This window comes from Eschrichtius robustus, chromosome 18 (assembly GCF_028021215.1).
Source record: "Eschrichtius robustus isolate mEscRob2 chromosome 18, mEscRob2.pri, whole genome shotgun sequence".
Taxonomy (NCBI): Eukaryota; Metazoa; Chordata; class Mammalia; order Artiodactyla; family Eschrichtiidae; genus Eschrichtius; species Eschrichtius robustus.
The window spans coordinates 6,236,195-6,252,705 of NC_090841.1; the positions used below are offsets into that span (position 1 = coordinate 6,236,195).

At 46.5% G+C, this 16,511-nt stretch overlaps 1 protein-coding gene across 2 annotated transcripts in view; it reads right to left on the bottom strand.

Moving 5' to 3' along the window:
- Positions 1 to 16,511, bottom strand: part of FLT1 (fms related receptor tyrosine kinase 1) — a 170,920-nt gene that overhangs the window by 39,017 nt on the left and 115,392 nt on the right. The window contains exons 15-16 of one of the 2 annotated variants that reach the window (XM_068526895.1): positions 11,791 to 11,922; positions 1,320 to 1,426 (exon numbers count right to left, since the gene is read on the bottom strand). In XM_068526895.1, the coding sequence (XP_068382996.1) occupies positions 1,320 to 1,426; positions 11,791 to 11,922 (239 nt within the window). Of the gene's footprint in view, positions 1 to 1,319; positions 1,427 to 10,614; positions 11,646 to 11,790; positions 11,923 to 16,511 lie in introns of those variants that run through there. The other variant, XM_068526896.1, reaches the window with a different exon arrangement.

The following is a 16,511-nucleotide window of genomic DNA, read 5'->3' on the forward strand; positions in this document are numbered from 1 at the left end:
CTCGCGGGCTACTTAGTTGCGGCACGTGGGATCTAGTTCCCTGACCAGGTTTCGAACCTGGGCCCCCTGCATCAGGAGTGTGGAAGTCTTAACCACTGCACCACCAGGGAAGTCCCGTGACCATCATTTCTGACTTGGACTACCAAGGTCTTCTGCTAGGTTCTTCTCTATTCACTCTTGCCCACTCTGGTCCTTTCTCCTCATACAGCTGAAATCATCTTTCCAGACACAGATCTCTCACCCTTACAATCACCCACCTTTGCTTAACCTCACCCCTTCAAGGCTTCCTCTCACTTCTAAAACACAGACGGAGTTCCTTCCCGCAGCTTACAGGGCCCTGCCTGGGCAGCCACTGCAGCCTCTCCTCTCCCTTCCTGCGCCCCCTTGTCTCTCATCCCCACCTCTTCCCCGGGTCAGTCTCTCCTCTTCATTGGGTCCCCTCTGCCTGCTCCAGCCCCAGACGTGTGCTGTCTCTCTGACTGCAGACTTCCGCTCCCTTATGTGTTGTTTAGTCGGCTTTGTAGCATTTGCTCTGAACTGTTATCAGAGGTCCCTACACAGGGTCTGGCAGTCTGCCCCAAGCAGGCACACGGGAAATATTTGCGCCATGAATGAATGAGTGAGTAAGGGTTGGCTCTTTCCCCCACTAAACTTCAGAGACGCAAACTGTGCTACAGGCCTAATGATAGGAATCTGATGTCCTGAATTCCTACCTAAGCCTCACACTCTAAAGAACTTAATTTTATCGTGGGGCTCAAAGAGTATGGAACAGCAGAGATAAGACAGAGGTGGGCCTTTATTTTGCTTTTTCCCTTTTGGTTCTTAGCAGAGAGTGAGGTTAAGAACATGAACGCTTCCCAGGTCTCATGTTGAATTTAATTGAAAGACTTTATTTTATATCAAAAATGTCCCTTCTGTGTCTGGGAAATAGTCATCTGTTCATTGCTCTAGCTTTTGTTCTGAACACCCCACGTTAGGGTTGAGATACTTTTTTTTTTTGGCCGTACGGCATGCAGGATCTTAGTTCCCCGACCAGGGATCGAACCCGCGCCCCCTACAGTGGAAGTGCAGAGTCTTAACCGCTGGACCACAGGGAAGTCCCACGGGACGTTTTAATGATTCATTTGCCATGTTCACCAGGTCAGAGGGAGGAACAGGAGGGGAGGAAGAGGGTCTGCCATCTGTTCAGTGCCTGCTCTGGACATCAGGCAGGCATTTTGAGGGGAACCTTGCATGATGTCACTACACCAGCGGCGCTGCTAGGCATTTGCGAAGATTATGCAAAAGGGAGCATAGAAGTTCGTCTGAAATGTTCTTACCCTTTTCAGTTTTCGGATAAAGAGAGTTAACAGGAGCCAGAAGAGGGTTGCAGCCACACAGGTACACGTCAGAGTGATCAGCTCCAGATTAGACTTGTCTGAGGTTCCTGGGGAGATAAAAACACCAAGAGGGCGCTAAACAGCAACTCGCAAACTCCGGGTCTGTGATTTGACAGAAGAAGGTCGGTGACCTGGAATGCTGCATCACAGAATGCAGTTGGCTGACTGGAGCAGGAATCTGGCTTCCAGGACAGAGCCTCTTACCTTCTCGATCAGGCAGGGTCCATGCTATTATCATCATAAACTTACATGGAAATGAAAAGACTTTCCAGAAATTTTGCTGTTGAGTTTGCAAAGCATCCCAGAAATAGAGGAGAAATTAACAATGGGGAAAAAAAATTAAGGCAGGAACAAAACCTCATTACAGCGCTAAATCTGGACTATGTGAGAGCTCCCTAATGGGTTTTAGAGGAAATTCTAAAGAAAAAGAAAAAAAAAGACATAAGAAGTCTCCCTGGGGACTCACAAAATTCTTCAAAGTGGGTTTTAAAAATAAAACTAAAACCCCAGGACTGTCACAGTTCTCCAGGCAGCCTGCAGCGCCGAGCTGAGCAGAGGTACCAGCTAGAGCCAGTTCTTCCCAATCACCTTATTTCCCAGAATCACACAGATCAAAAGCCGAGCACTGTTTTTCCATGACCAAGAAGAAAAGACCCAAAGTATCCAAGAGAAGCTTCCAGAGAGGACAGTCTTTGGGCTTTGTAAAGGAATGCTCCAGTGGGCCAGAACAGTGGTTCCCTGCTTCTTGATTCCAGTGGACACTTTCCCAGGAACTCTAAAGTGATGCTTCTTTCCTTGAACTTCATTAAAAGGAGACAGAGTTCTTAGTATTAAGTTAGGCCAAGATCAAGTGAAACGTCTTCCTTTTAGAAACGGTGAGGGACTTCCCTGGCAGTCCAGTGGTTAGGACTCCATGCTTCCACTGCACGGGGCGGGGATTCGATCCCTGGTCGGGGAACTAAGATCCTGCGTGCCGCGCCGCCCGGCCAAAAGAAAAGAAAAAAAGAAGAATGGTGACATGGGTGATGATACTTTTTATTGAGCACTTCTTACGTGCGAAGTCCTCACACGCACCCGATGAGGCAGGGGCAAGAATATCCCCATTTCATGGATGACAGTTTCATCTGGTGGGCTCTTTGTTTTAACTCAACGGAAGACGTGTTGAGTCCTGCCCCAGGCAAGGAGATGGGAAGGTGAATGAGGGAAAGCTGCTGTCACCCTCCAGGAGCTCACTCACAACCTAACCAGGACGCTTAAGGCAAATACAAGGAAACTAGGCACAAAGAGTTTGCAGATGAGGGACACTAACGCCTTTTGGGAGAGGTGACATTTGAAATGGATTTTGACCTACAGGGATGAAGGCAGGGGAGGGCATTACAGGCAGAGGGAAGGGTATGTGTGAAGGCCCAGAATTGGGCAACAGTAGGGCACTGGCGGAGTATAATGCGAGACGCGGGACGGGACCAGACCACAGAGAATTGTGCGTATCCCTGTGGTTTCAACTCAGTGCTGCGGGCAGCTGGAGCCAGTGAAGGTTCTCTGCCCTCAACAGTAGCAAATACACAAGCTAAAACCCGAGCCACTTCCCTCTTCTCTCTTCTCCGCGTACCTACACTTCCTGAGGCCATTGTCCTCACCACGGCTAGAGGGGAATCTGGCTTTTTCTCTCTTTTCAGCCCATCCCCAAGTCCTGCTTATTCTGCTTCCACGGCCCATGAAATTGTCACCCCCTGTCCTACCGCGGGATCACCACCTAAGTCAAGGCCCCCTAAGTCCCCCTGAGTGACCGCATCAGCTTGCTAACCAGCCTTGAGTCCCCAGTCTCTCCTCCGCTCCAGCCCGTGTGATCTTGCCAAATCATGGATTCCATCCTGGGACTCCTTAAATTCCATCACTGCTGCCCACCCTCAGCCCCGTCAGGATAGAAGCCCAAGCCCTTAGGTCCTTTCTGCCCAACCTTGCCTGTTTCTTCAGCCTCGTCTCCTGCTGCCCTCCCACGTGCTCTACATCAAAATACTTGTAGTTTCGTAAATAGACCAGCCCTTCTGCACCTCTGTGCTTTGGCCTTCGCCATTTCTCTACTGGGATGTAGGCTTCCCAGGGCTGAGGTCACACCTTACTCATCTTTCTATCCCCACTCACCGAACTGGGTGAATAAGTGGATAAGTCATACTTTGCTTTGTCTCCAGAGAGTTTCACGAAGCGTTCAAAGGGTTCTGGGCCAAATTCCCTTTCACGTATATTCATCTGATAAACATACGGAACATCACCCGTGTCCCAGGCTCTGTTCTGGGTGCTGGTGTACGGTGGTAAGTGAAAGGGCATGGAATGGAGCTCACAGTCTGGTGTTCAGGTATGAACTGACGGGTGTATTCAAAGCGCTGCGTGAAGCAGTAGTAGAACGTAGGTCCTCTCGTTCACTGCTGCATCTCTGGTGTGGAGAAGAGTGCCTGGCATGTAGCAGGAAGGCATCCTGAAAGTGTTGGCTGAGTGAGTGAATGAATTTGGATTCATTTGCTGCTTTGGCATCTTGTGGTCACTTTTCGCCTGAATCTCCTGAGACCGAGAAGTTTCAAAGTATGACCACCTTTTCTTTCAGTGTGTCGTCTTGATGGGAAAACTGTAAACGCAAAGTTTGTGAGTTTGGATTTCCTCCCCTGCAGTAAGAGGTTTAATGTTGCCTTGCTGTATTCACACATACACACACTTCTTTGCTTATGCTGCAAATACGTTTTGTGGAACCGAGAAACTGATTGGGACCTGCTCAGGGCACAGGGGCCTTTGGCTCCTGGAGATGCTGAGAGCATCTTAAGACACGGCCCTGTCTGCATAAAGCCTCTGCAGAGGCCTCCTGCACGGAATGCCCTGGGAGAGGCCCCCTCTCGTTGTGGGAACTTTCCCACTGCATTCCCCGGGGCAGGAAGTTGACCCCCCGAAGTAATTCCACGGTCCTTACTCAGGCAGAATTCCTTGCAGTGGGAGCAAATGTGTTTGTGTGCACTTAGGCATTTAAGGAATCATCTCATCAAAAACATCTTCAAGATGAACGTTAATTAGAAGGGAAAGGTCTATTTCGTGTTCTATTACCGTTGACTGAGAACTAAACTCATTTTGTAAGATGCAGTATCTAGGCTCTACCTCTATCTTGTCTGATAACTTGATCTCCATCTTTATTTGGAAAGTAACTATTAGGATAGTCTGCTATAGATTGATTTAAGGCAGCAGCAATTCTTCCTATCCAGCTCTTGGACGTGTTTTCAGAGGTCAGACATCCACACGCTGGCTGGACTGCACCCAGCTTCACCTCGCTGGTGTCAGCTGATGAACTCGGTGCATGAAAGAGCCCGGCTGCAGACGGCAGGCGAAGGAGGCCAGTGGAACGTGGGTGGGATTGGACAATAACAGGAGTTAGCACTGGATCTCAGGGACGTCCCTCCCGTCTGATGTGTGTGAGAGACCAGCACCAGGACATGGTCCAAGGGTATCTTTATACGGGGTAATGGCAAGAAGTGGCTGTTTCGAAAAGGTCAGGTATTTGTACCTCTTATTTCAGGTTGCTGACCTGGCTGTCCAGAACATTCCATGTCAGTTACCCTCCCAGGCTTCCTCCCATCCCTGCTGAGATAGGAAGGGCAGGTGCCAGACAGAGGAAGGGCTGGTTTCTGAAGATGGTACGCCTTGTCTACAGTCTGGACAGCTGGGCGGTGTCTTGCCGTCCTGCCCTGGGCCTTTCTGCTAGTGATGGCAGCTCTGTCTGCACGGGGCCCGGGCTGTGGGATATGGCAGCATCACACCAGCCCTGACATGTGGCTCTGAGTGGTACCGACTACTTGAGTCAACAGGCAGCAGAATCAGGCAGCTCAGCTCGTGCAGTTTAACTGGGTGGTGCCTCCCAAGAAGTTGGGGAAACTCCCCAAGCAGAAGACCAGGGTCCCTGGCCCCAGGGCCTTCCTTAACTGCAGAAAAGGAAGTCTTTATGTGACCCTACAAGCAGCTATGTCTGAGGCCAGGGACTCTGTGCCCCACCTTCCTCATCCCTAAAATGCGGAAGTGACAAGAGCACCGCACCTTACAGGGGAGATGGATAAAGCCAGCTGTTACTGAGCTGTTACTTTGAAGGCCTCCCCCCCCCAACGCCCGCCTTTTCCTTTTTTTCCCTTCTTATTACTTTCTGGACTTCAAGTGCAAGATCATTTTCTTCATCCAAACATATTTCATATAACACAATTTGTCTTTTCCTTCTACAACGAATCAGACTTTGACCCAAGGACTGATCATTTTCTACAAACAGCTGCGTTACTTTCCCTGAGAAATTGGCCTGACGCTGCAGCCTGGCTTAGGAGTTATTCTCTGGTTCTGGCATTGTTTTAATTTGAGGTAACTGTTTATGTGGGTTTACTACCCATGAAGCTATTAGGACACAGAGAGGAGGGTGTGTTTCTTGTTCACTTTGCGTCTTGAGCACTGGCCTAGTGAAAGTCTCAATAAATATAGACGGATGAAAAGAAAACTAATCAGTACACCTAGACCTGGCCTCCCATGTGAGCCAGTCACGCAATGCTACCTCCTTTGATTTAAAATCCAGTAACCGGTAATCCAGTTAACCTTATTATGTAAGTCTCTAAGGTTTATTGGACATTAAAATTGGCCTTCATACTATTTATGAAGCTTTATAGGAATCTACATAGATTTGTGTACAGCCATCAACTTGGAATCCTTCTCAAGGACAGTGATTGTAGGCATACTCTATTCGAATTAAATCTGAAGTACAGGGCTTCCCTGGTGGCGCAGTGGTTGAGAGTCTGCCTGCCAAAGCAGGGGACACGGGTTCAAGCCCTGGTCTGGGGGGATCCCACATGCTGCGGAGCGGCTAGGCCCGTGAGCCACAATTACTGAGCCTGCGCGTCTGGAGCCTGTGCTCCGCAACAAGAGAGGCCGCGATAATGAGAGGCCCGTGCACGGCGATGAAGAGTGGCCCCCATTTGCCGCCACTAGAGAAAGCCCTCGCGCAGAGGCGAAGACCCAACACAGCCATAAATAAATTAATTAATTAAAAAAAAAAAACTGAAGTACATTTCAAGAGTAATTTTAAGTAAAGATACTTCAAATTGCTATCCTATCAGTTCTGTAATACATTTTTATCACAGGAAGTTAAATCCTGAGGTCAAATAGGAATTTTGTGATCCGGAACACCATTTGTGTGACTTACTGGCTAAATCTAGAAAAACTATAATACAGGAAGTTTTGTTGAAATGGAATTTGGTTTATCATATTAACAAACAATAGTGTTAGCTAATATTGAAGAAGTTTTTATCATATGCCAGATATGGTGTTAAATGTGTTAATCCTTGCAACAACCCTATAAGGTTGGTAGGCCATTATTCGCACCCATTTTGCAGATGAGCAAACTGAGGCTCCAGGAGGGAAGTCATTTGTCCAAGGTTGCACGGCTCACGAGCAGGGACGCACCTGGCTTCAGAGTGGGGCCTCTTCCCCACCAGGCTGAGAGGCAGGAGAGCAGAGTGGTTAAACAGGGATCCAGTTCTCTCAGCACTGCCTCTCCTGAGCTTTGTAACCCTGGACAGGGTCCTAACCCTCTCGGGGCCTCGGATTCTCACTTGTAAGCAGGAAAAAAACCCCTCATTGGACTGAAGGAGGCTAATGCATGTTATGTGCTTAAAACGGTGGACCACACGGTCAACAGGCATAAGATGTTGTAATCGAATTCCATCACCATTTTTTGCATTCTTGATCAAGGCCAACTTTATGTCATTGTTTGGGTTTAATTACAAAGGCACGCACATCCCGCCCCCAGCCCTCCCATGTGAAATTAGTGAGCTGCCTGCTCAGCTGTCGGTCTCTCTCTGGTCTCTCCTGGGGAAACCCTTCTGAACTGCCAACACCCATGAGAGGAGTGACATCAGTCACCAACATCTTCGTGTCAATTAGTTTATCACATCCTCCCTAGTGCCAGGAGAGCCAGGGGGAGAGAACTGGGGGCAGGCAGGCTTTAGGAAGAGAGGAGCTAAGGTAGGGGCAGTCAGAGATCAGAGGAGGCTCAGAAAGGAGAGATGCAAACTCAGCGCTGGCCAAGGGTGATGAAAAAAGGCTGGATACCCAAGACAAGTCCCTTTTGAGCTCTTCTTACTCTTTACTCTTGGGACTTCGTTAAAGATGTTAAAGAACATAGTGTATCCTTCCTGCCATGTGAGTCCTTTCCTGAAACGTGTTAATGTGCGATTATTGTGGCACAAAATTTACAAATCACACCTGTGGTGCCATTTGAAGTATTCAGACTGCCCTGAGGCAGTCCTGTGCTTTCCATGATCTTTGCATCCATCAGTCTTCCTCAAAAAAATGTTAAAAATGGTAACTATTCTTCAAGTTGTTTTCTCCTGTGTGATTATAAATGCTTTGCTATTATTTCAACAGCAAAGCCTAAATCTGTTAGAAGAATATATATATATATACACACACACACACACAGTGATTATTACTGATAATGATAAAGTGTAGTTTATTTTAAATCCTTGGATGAAAATGTGCCACTGTTGCACTGTAACAGTCCCGTTGAGTTCCACGGGCTATGGTGTGCTATGTTAATTTCAGAAATTATTTTGGTTAGTTACAGTTTTGTTGCTGTTGTTTTTAATATTAGAACTTCCCCTCTGAGCACTCCACGTGTGCTCCTGAGCAGTCCAAACCAAACAAGACCTGTGATTATTTAAAGAAGCCACTTTGATTCCGCAGTCCGCTCATCCTTTTCAGATACAAAAATAACACATTGTTTTATCTATGAGTATAAGAATCCTTTTTCAAAGGAAATAAAAAGAGCAGACAGTTTCCTTCCTGGCTAATTTGTGAACCTCTTTAAATATGTTAAACATAGCCACAGACACAACTTATTTCCCTGGTTTCACTTCCTAAACTCAACCTGACAAGATAGGTCAGTGTGAAGGGTCTGTACTGCATATATTAGGAAATCAAGTCTAAGGCTTTTTAATTTTTTTCTATAAAGTTATTTATTTATTTTTGGCTGTGAAGGGTCTTCGTTGGTGCGCGCGGGCTCCCTCTAGGTGTGGTGAGAGGGGGCTACTCTTCATTGTGGAGCACGGGCTCTAGGCGCGCAGGCTTCAGTAGTTGTGGAGCACGGGCTCTAGAGCGTAGGCTCAGTAGTTGTGGCTTGCGGGCTCTAGAGCGCAGGCTCAGTATTTGTGGCGCACGGGCTTAGTTGCTCCGCGGCATGTGGGATCTTCCCGGACCAGGGCTCGAACCCGTGTCCCCTGCATTGGCAGGCGGATCCTTAACCACTGCACCACCAGGGAAGCCCAAGTCTAAAGTTTGATTCACCTAATTCACAGCTGCCAGAGTGAGAAGAATAAATGATTTAGACTCCAGAAGCAAGAATCTAATTTCAGTGATGAGATCACTAGGCAGGTACTGCCTTTAACCATTCTCAACAGCATCCAAGGATGAAATTTTTATTCAGTGAGCCCAGAGTACTTCTGTTCAAGATACTGCGTCTCATTCACAAGATGCACATACTATCAACTTTCAGAAATTCTTCCTATTCAAAATTATATCTTTATGTGGAGCTGAAACCTGCCTCTTTGAAACTTTACCACCATCTCCCTTCCTTGGTTCTGGTTATCTTTTCTGGTGAGTCAGAGAATGAGGCCAACATCTCCTCTGTCTGAAAGCCCTTTAAATATTTGAAGAAAACAATCCTGTCCTCCCCAAGTGGACTCATTTTTAGACTAAACATCCTCATTTCCTTGCACTGTTTTATCATTACCGTATTAGGATATGGCTTCGTTTGTTTATGCTTCTCTTAGAAATAGGTACAGATATTTCATGTGTGGTTTGATGATGGCTGATCAGGTAATTTCTCAGCTAACCACAGTTTTTCAGCAGAGAGGCTGGATACAGCCATCACTGTGAGAGCAGAGAAAAAGTTACAAAAGAGAGCAAAGGAGAAGGCAGAAAAACTATAAAAAGCAGACACAAGAACTCAAAACAGGGCTGTTGGGGGCAATAATGGGTGAAAAGAAGGAGTCATATATATAGTGTCTGCAGCTACCTTGCAGATTAGACCATTTCTCTACGTGATATTGAAGATTAATGCCCCGTGAGGAAAAAGAGGTCATGAATCAAAAGTACCAGTTCCTCGGGGACGGGGAGGGATGGATTGGGCGTTTGGGATTAGCAGATGCAAACTATTATGTAGAGAATGGATAATCAACAAGGTCCTACTGTTTAGCACAGGGAACTATATTCAGTAGCCTGTGATAAAGCAAAATGGACAAGAATATGAAAAAGAATGTATATGTATAACTGAATCACTTTGCTATACGGTAGGATCAACACAACATCGTAAATCAACTATACTTCAGTAAGATAAATTTAAAAACAAAAGTACCAATTCCTCAGAAAATTCAATGGACTAGCCAGTAGGAAATGGTTAGAATTGTTTAGCCTCTGTCATTGCCAAGGGAGATATCAGTGTGGGAGGTCCAGAGCTGCCACGTAACTCGCTGTCTTCTTTCCTGCCCCATCCACTTGGCCAATCCGACATCCTGCAAGGCCTCCTTCAGAGGTCAAGTCACTCGCCATATCATTTTTGGCCTCTAGGAAGTCCTTTAGCCCTTATCAGCAGCACTGTGTAGTCTGTTTTATACAAACTAGGGTTTCTATGTTACCCACAGGAGGAGCTCAAAATGTTTATTGGTCTGGTTCTAACGGTTTCATGCTCCCCTTAATCGCCTTCCAACTAGGTTTTCAAAGCACAGAGAGGTTAGGGGTCGTGACTTGCACGTCCACGTCCTGCATAGTCCTGGGCAAATATATAAGTGGTCGACCTAATTTAATTGGGCTTCTCTCTAATGCCTTCAACAGTATAGTGATGTGTTTCTTTTTTTCAGACATTCACTGGTGGTTTTCTAAAGAGATTAATCCAACGAACATTTCTCGAGTGCTCTGGACCAGAAAAGTGAACAATGCGCAATGATGAGCATTGTATTAAAGGTCCATGCCAAGTGCTGTGGGAGCGCGGGGTTCAGGGGGGATGGTGGTGAGACACGAGGGATGAGGTGTAGAGAAAGTGACCCAAGAGCGAAAGTGAATTTTAAAAGATGAGTAGGATTACGATATATAAAACAGGTAAACAACAAGGACCCACTGTATAGTACAGGGAACTATACTCAATATCTTGTAATAACCTATAATGGAAAAGAATATGTATAATGTATAACTGAATCACTTTGCTGTACACTTAAAACTAACACAATGTAAATTAACTGTACTTCAGTAAAAAAAAAAAAAAAAAAAAAAGATAAAAAAATAAAAGGTGGGAGTAGGATTGTCTGGGGGAGAACAAGTTGGGAAGGAAGGCTGTTCAGACAAAAGGAAAATGACGTGTAAAGGGCAGAGGACCAGGGGGAGTGCGGTGTGCTCCGATTTAGTCCAGGTGGGGGGCCTGGGGCGTGTGAGGGGGATGGGGGATGAGGGCTGAGGCTGGAGGCGGAGCAGGTGGGGGACCCAGTGCGCTGGGGTGAGGGTAATGGTAACCAGGAACCGCTGCGAGATTTCCTTCAGAAATTCTTACATATTCTGAAGTCTACTGGGGAGCATTTACAAATAGGCTACTGAAGAAATTCCATCTCTTCATGTAAAACCTCAGCAAGCCATAGATGTGTATACGTCTAAGAGGCGCCAATTGGAAGACTTTATGGTGCTATAAATGTTATGTTTTCTGGGGTGATTTTTGGCTTTGGAGAATTGAAATTGAGGTCTAATCTCTGTTCTAAATGGAAGCCACATGGCCAGAGTCCACGGTCAGATTAGGCCTCTTTAGGTTTTGCTGCTCAACAAAACTGTCTGAGGAAGCCCTTGGAATATTTTTCTTCCATGTGGTCTGTTTATTATGTGTTGCTTCTCTCTGATAGTATTTTGCAGCCTACTTCGTGTTAAAAACCAGTTTACGAAAACGGTGGGAAGAGCCAGCATATGTGTAACTGGTGGGAATTGGAAAAAGAATGGATAGTTTCCAGTGTGTGGGTTTTTTTCTCTCTACACCCGTCTTCTGCCTTCTTGGATTTCTTTCTCACAGGTGTGGCCACTCTGGTCATTCTCTGTGGGTCAGTGTCATGGCTCTGGCAGCAGCTGGCTCTCCTGTCTTCCGAGAACTACTGTCCCCCACGGAGACTGTGTTCCGACGGTGGCCTGGGTCCTCACCTTCAGCCTCGCCAGGAGGGGGACCAGCCAGGCCTTCCCAGCGGGATGGGGAGGGGAAAAGGAGGTCAGGGAAAGGAACAGACTGGAGGGGCAGCGGGACACTGGGAGGTGGAAAGTTCAACAAACAGGGAAATAGGTGTCTGAGCAGCTTCTCGTGCTTTCTGGAGCAGTTGTTTACCTTGCACGGTGAGGTATGCCGAACTCTCCACGGACCCCTTCTGGTTGGTGGCTTTGCAGTGATAGACACCTTCATCCTCTTCCGTGACTCTTTCAATAAACAGCGTGCTGCTTCCTGGTCCTAAAATAATTCCTGGGGAGTGAGAGATGTTTAGATTAGTGAGCCTGGATGACAAACCAAAACAGCCACTTCTGTAACACAACCCTCTTCCTATCATTATGCCCTCAGACGAGGAAATCCAAGCTCTGGTTCGCCTGGGCCACCCAGGCCAGAAAGAAATGAGATGGGGCTACCGCCCCCAACTTGAAAGAGCACATATCAAGGAGGTAGCGTATCTAATAATAATAATAATAATAATAATAACTACCATTTCCTCAACGCCCGCCGTGTGCCAGGCACGACCGACACCCCATTCCTATCTCGACAACCACCCTGTAAGGGGTTATCGTCTCCATCTTTCAAACGCGGACACTGAGGTTTGGGGAGGTTAAGGGACTCAACCGAGAGCGTGCAGTTTGATGGAAAGCACATTCGTGGCTCAGGGGTCAAAGCCATTTCATTGGTCACAGTGGTAAAGAGCTTGGGCTGGGCTTTAATCGAGGCCTCACCGGCACAGCTGTGTCACTTTAGGCCAGTTACTTCACCTTTCTGTTCCAGTTTCCTCAGTCTTAAGATGACAGTGAAAGCAGTTCCTACTCAATCAACGGGAAAATGAATAGCAAGTGCCCAGCACATAGTAGGTGCTCAGTAAATGCAGGTTTAAGTATTACTGTGGAGCCGGTATGAGGGAAGGAGCACCCAGCTTCCAGACCCAGACGCTTCAATAGCAAGTACTGTCCCCATGTATTTGAGTACTGACTCTGCTTTAGTCTGTGGCAGAGGCTTGGCAGGGTAGGGAGGGGCAGGCTAAGACACCGTGTCTGTCGAGGAGGGAAAATCAACTCATACCAAACACAACATGCATACATTCTCTCTCTCTCTCTCCCCCCCCCCCCGACACACACACACACACACACACACACACACACACACACACCCCACCCCCCCAGCAAACAGAAAATGTTTGATGAGTGAGAATAAATACACGTAGCACAGCGGACCCAATCAAATGTAAAGTGTGGATAGGGAGGAGCTCAATAAGAATAGGAGACTCAGGGAAGGCGTCATGGAGTATATGGGCCTTGAGTTGAGGTCAGATTATCAGAGGTGATGGGAGAAGGGGGGCCATTGAGAAAAGGCATGACCCTGAAATGAACACGCACCAAGTGCTTGTTCCGGAATAAATTGAACCCGACCAGACCAGAGGCTGTATTTTGTTAGTTGAAATAGTTTGTATTCTCCTGATTATAAAAACTATATCTGATATAGAAAACTTGAGAAATACTGGAAAGCATAAAGAAAATGTGAAAATACAAACAAACCTACACTCTCACCCCTGGTCAGTTTTCCTTTAGTCTTTTTAAAGTGGCCTTTTTTACACAGTTTGTTCATTGACATAATGACTATTTTTGAGGTCCACTGTGTACTAGACACTAGTCTAGATGCTGGTGATACAGTAATAAGCAAGGCAAAGGAGTCCTTGCCGGCAAAGGAGTCCTTGCCTGCAAAGGGCTTAAATTATAGTTTGGGAGAAGTACCAATAAAGAATGTCATTTCAATAGCCATAACGTTTGTGAAGGAAACAGACCAGGTGAAGGAGGTCACGAGTTAAGGAGGGTGAAGAAGCTACTAGATGGGGTGTTTTGAGAAGACTCTGGGCAGGTGATGTTTTGAGCAGGGACCCGGAAGCAGGGGTGAGCAGGTGAAGACCTGGAAAAGGGCATTCTAGGCACAGGGAGTAACAAATATAAAGCCCGTGGGGCCGGAAGGAGCTTGTTTAGGGAAAGATACGGTGGCTTTGTCCTGGGGTGACTGTGTGTGTTGGAAGTGGTAGGGATTGGTGGCGCTGGGGATCTTCTGAAGGCTTGCTTATGGGTTAGCATGTGGTACATGAAAAAGAGTAATAAAAGTCTGACTTCAGGGTTGATAGTTTGAACAGCTGGGAGGGTAGTGGTACCTTTCCTGGGTGGGGGGAGCAGGTTTGAGGGAGAAAAATCAAGAGTTCTGCTCTGTTTCGTGAGGTTTCATTGGGGGCTCAGGGAGGAGGTCGGGGTTAGAGCCAGCTGCACGGACTCAGCATTCGGGAGGCATGGAAAGCCAGGGGAATGGAAACAAAGCTCATGGGAAGTGAGTCCAGAGAGAGACGACAGCTGGCCTGAAGGCTGAGCCCCGGGAAATCAGAGAAAGAGGAAGCAACAGGGATTGAGAAGGAATAGCCTGGGAAGTTGCAAGAAAACCAGGAGAGCGTGATTCCTAGAACCAAGGAAAGAGCTCACGATGGAGAAGAGTGATGAGCTACGTTCGGTGCAGCTGAGAGACTACGAAGAAGGGAGATCACAAACCACTGGGTTTGGCAATGAGCCGTTTCAGTGACATCTGGGAACAGAAGCATGATGACTGTCACTTAGAGACAGGAGGTGATGGAGGAGAGACGGTTAGGAGGTTACTTTCAGGAGGGTAGCTGGAGACCAGCACGAGGTCAAGGAATGAATTCGTTTTTGAAATGTGAAACTTTACAGCATGTTTATGTGCTGATAGGAATAATCTGAGAGGGAGGGGGAGAGACAGAGAGAGAGAGAGAGAGAGAGAGAGAGAGAGAACGAACAGAGGGAACAGTACCAGGAGTGGATTCCTAAAGAAGTGAGAGGGGATGGAACTCAGTGGCTGAACTGGCCTCGGATAGGGGTCGGGATAGTTCATTCATTTTAACAGGAAGAATGGCAGAGCGTAAAGGGACATAGATTGGACAATTTGGTGATACATTTTCTCAATAAACAAGAGCTACTCAGCTGTTGAAATTGAGGAGGAAGTAATTTTGGAGGTCTGAAGCGAGAGAAGAAGGTGTGAAATAGTGTGCTGGGAGGGAGGAAACAAGTCCAGTAGTAAAATGTTGGTAAGATTTCTCCTAATGCTTATACAAACTTAAACGCTGACACCCCCCCCCCAATATCATAGCATAAGTTATTCCCATGTTCTTACATGCTTTGAATAGAATCATTCATCATATGCATGTACCCTAATGATTGGTATTAGGTTATATCTAATTGCTCATAACTATAAATAATAGTGCAATGACATCTTTAAGCATAAAGATTTTTCTGAATTTCAGATTATTTCCTTAGGAGAGATTTCCAGAAACAGATCTATGAGGTCAAAAGCTCTTGATTCGTATAATCAAACTGCCCTCCGAAAAGATAATACCAGTTAAAGCTTCTACCAGCAGAGGATAAGAGACTGTTTTATCACTTTCCTGCCAGGACTGAACAGTAGCAACTACAGAATAGAAAACACAAAACTTTGTTGATTTGATAGAGTAAAATGATGGTTGTCTTAATTTGTATCTTTTTGGAACACTCTTTCATGTGTTTCTTAGCCATTTTTATTTTCAAAGCACCTGTTTTGAGCAGTTGACTGGAAAAGGTGAGTTCAGATTAAGGAGAGCTTTGAAATCCTGGCTGAGGAGTTTCCATTCAATGGAGAAGGAAAGAGAGGGTCACAAAGATTTTTGAGGGAAATGACCTAATGAGAGCAATGTTTAAGGAAGTTTAGTCTAGAAGGAGAATGCAGGATGGACTGGACTGAGGAAAAAGTGGTATCTGGAAGTCCAGCTCAGCAGTGGTAATTCAGGCAAGGAGTTGATGAGAGGCTCCAAGTGTGGATGGTGGGAAAGGAAGTGGAGGGGGGAGAGATGGAAACAGACGCTTTGTAGAAACAAGCCACAGAAATTGGTGCTTTACTGGATCCAGGAATAGACAGAGATGAGTCCAGGATGGTTCTGGAAGAAACATGAGAGCTCTGCCCTGTAACCTTGGCTAGATCATTTAATCCCTTTGGGGCGGTTTCCCCATCTGTCAAACAAACAAACCAAAAAACCCTGCTTTATCTATTTCATGGTATTGCTATGAGGATCAACAGAAATAATTTCAGTGAAAGCTTTGAAGCTTTGAAAAGTACAAGATATGGCGTAAGTGGCGATCCCAGAAAGCGAAAGTGTGGCTGGAGAGTGGGTGATCGGGGCAATGAACGTTTAGAAGAGCAGCGATCTGGCTACCCACAGTGGTCTCCACTGCAGCTGACCTGAGCCTCAACCAAGTTTCTATCACTCAGATCCCAAATTAAGGCTAACGGCATGACCAAATAAAGCCCAAGGACTTGGATTTCACCCAAGGAGACAGATGTGTAATTGTAGAGGTGAGAGGATGGTGCCAGGGACGCTGATGACCTGACATCATCTGGCTCAGTTCCCATCACGTGGAGGAGAGGGGGGGGAGAGAGTGTCCAAAATCAACAAGCACAACTCTTCCTTCTGACTTGGCCTCACTCTGCACAACAACAAAGGCACAGAGCTGGATACGTCATCATCAGGCCCCTGAGAAACCTCCTCACACTTCTCTCATTCTCTACTCTCGCTACTTATTTCCCTTCTCACAAAAATAGGCCAGTTACTCCCCTTATTATTTTTCCCCATTCATCAAACCTTCTGCCCATACTTAAACTAGGGGAGACAACTATAGTTCTTTTTTTTTTTAAGTCTTTATTGAATTTGTTACAACATTGCTTCTGTTTTATGTTTTGGTTTTTTGGCCGGGAGGCACGTGGGATCTTAACTCCCCGACCAGAGA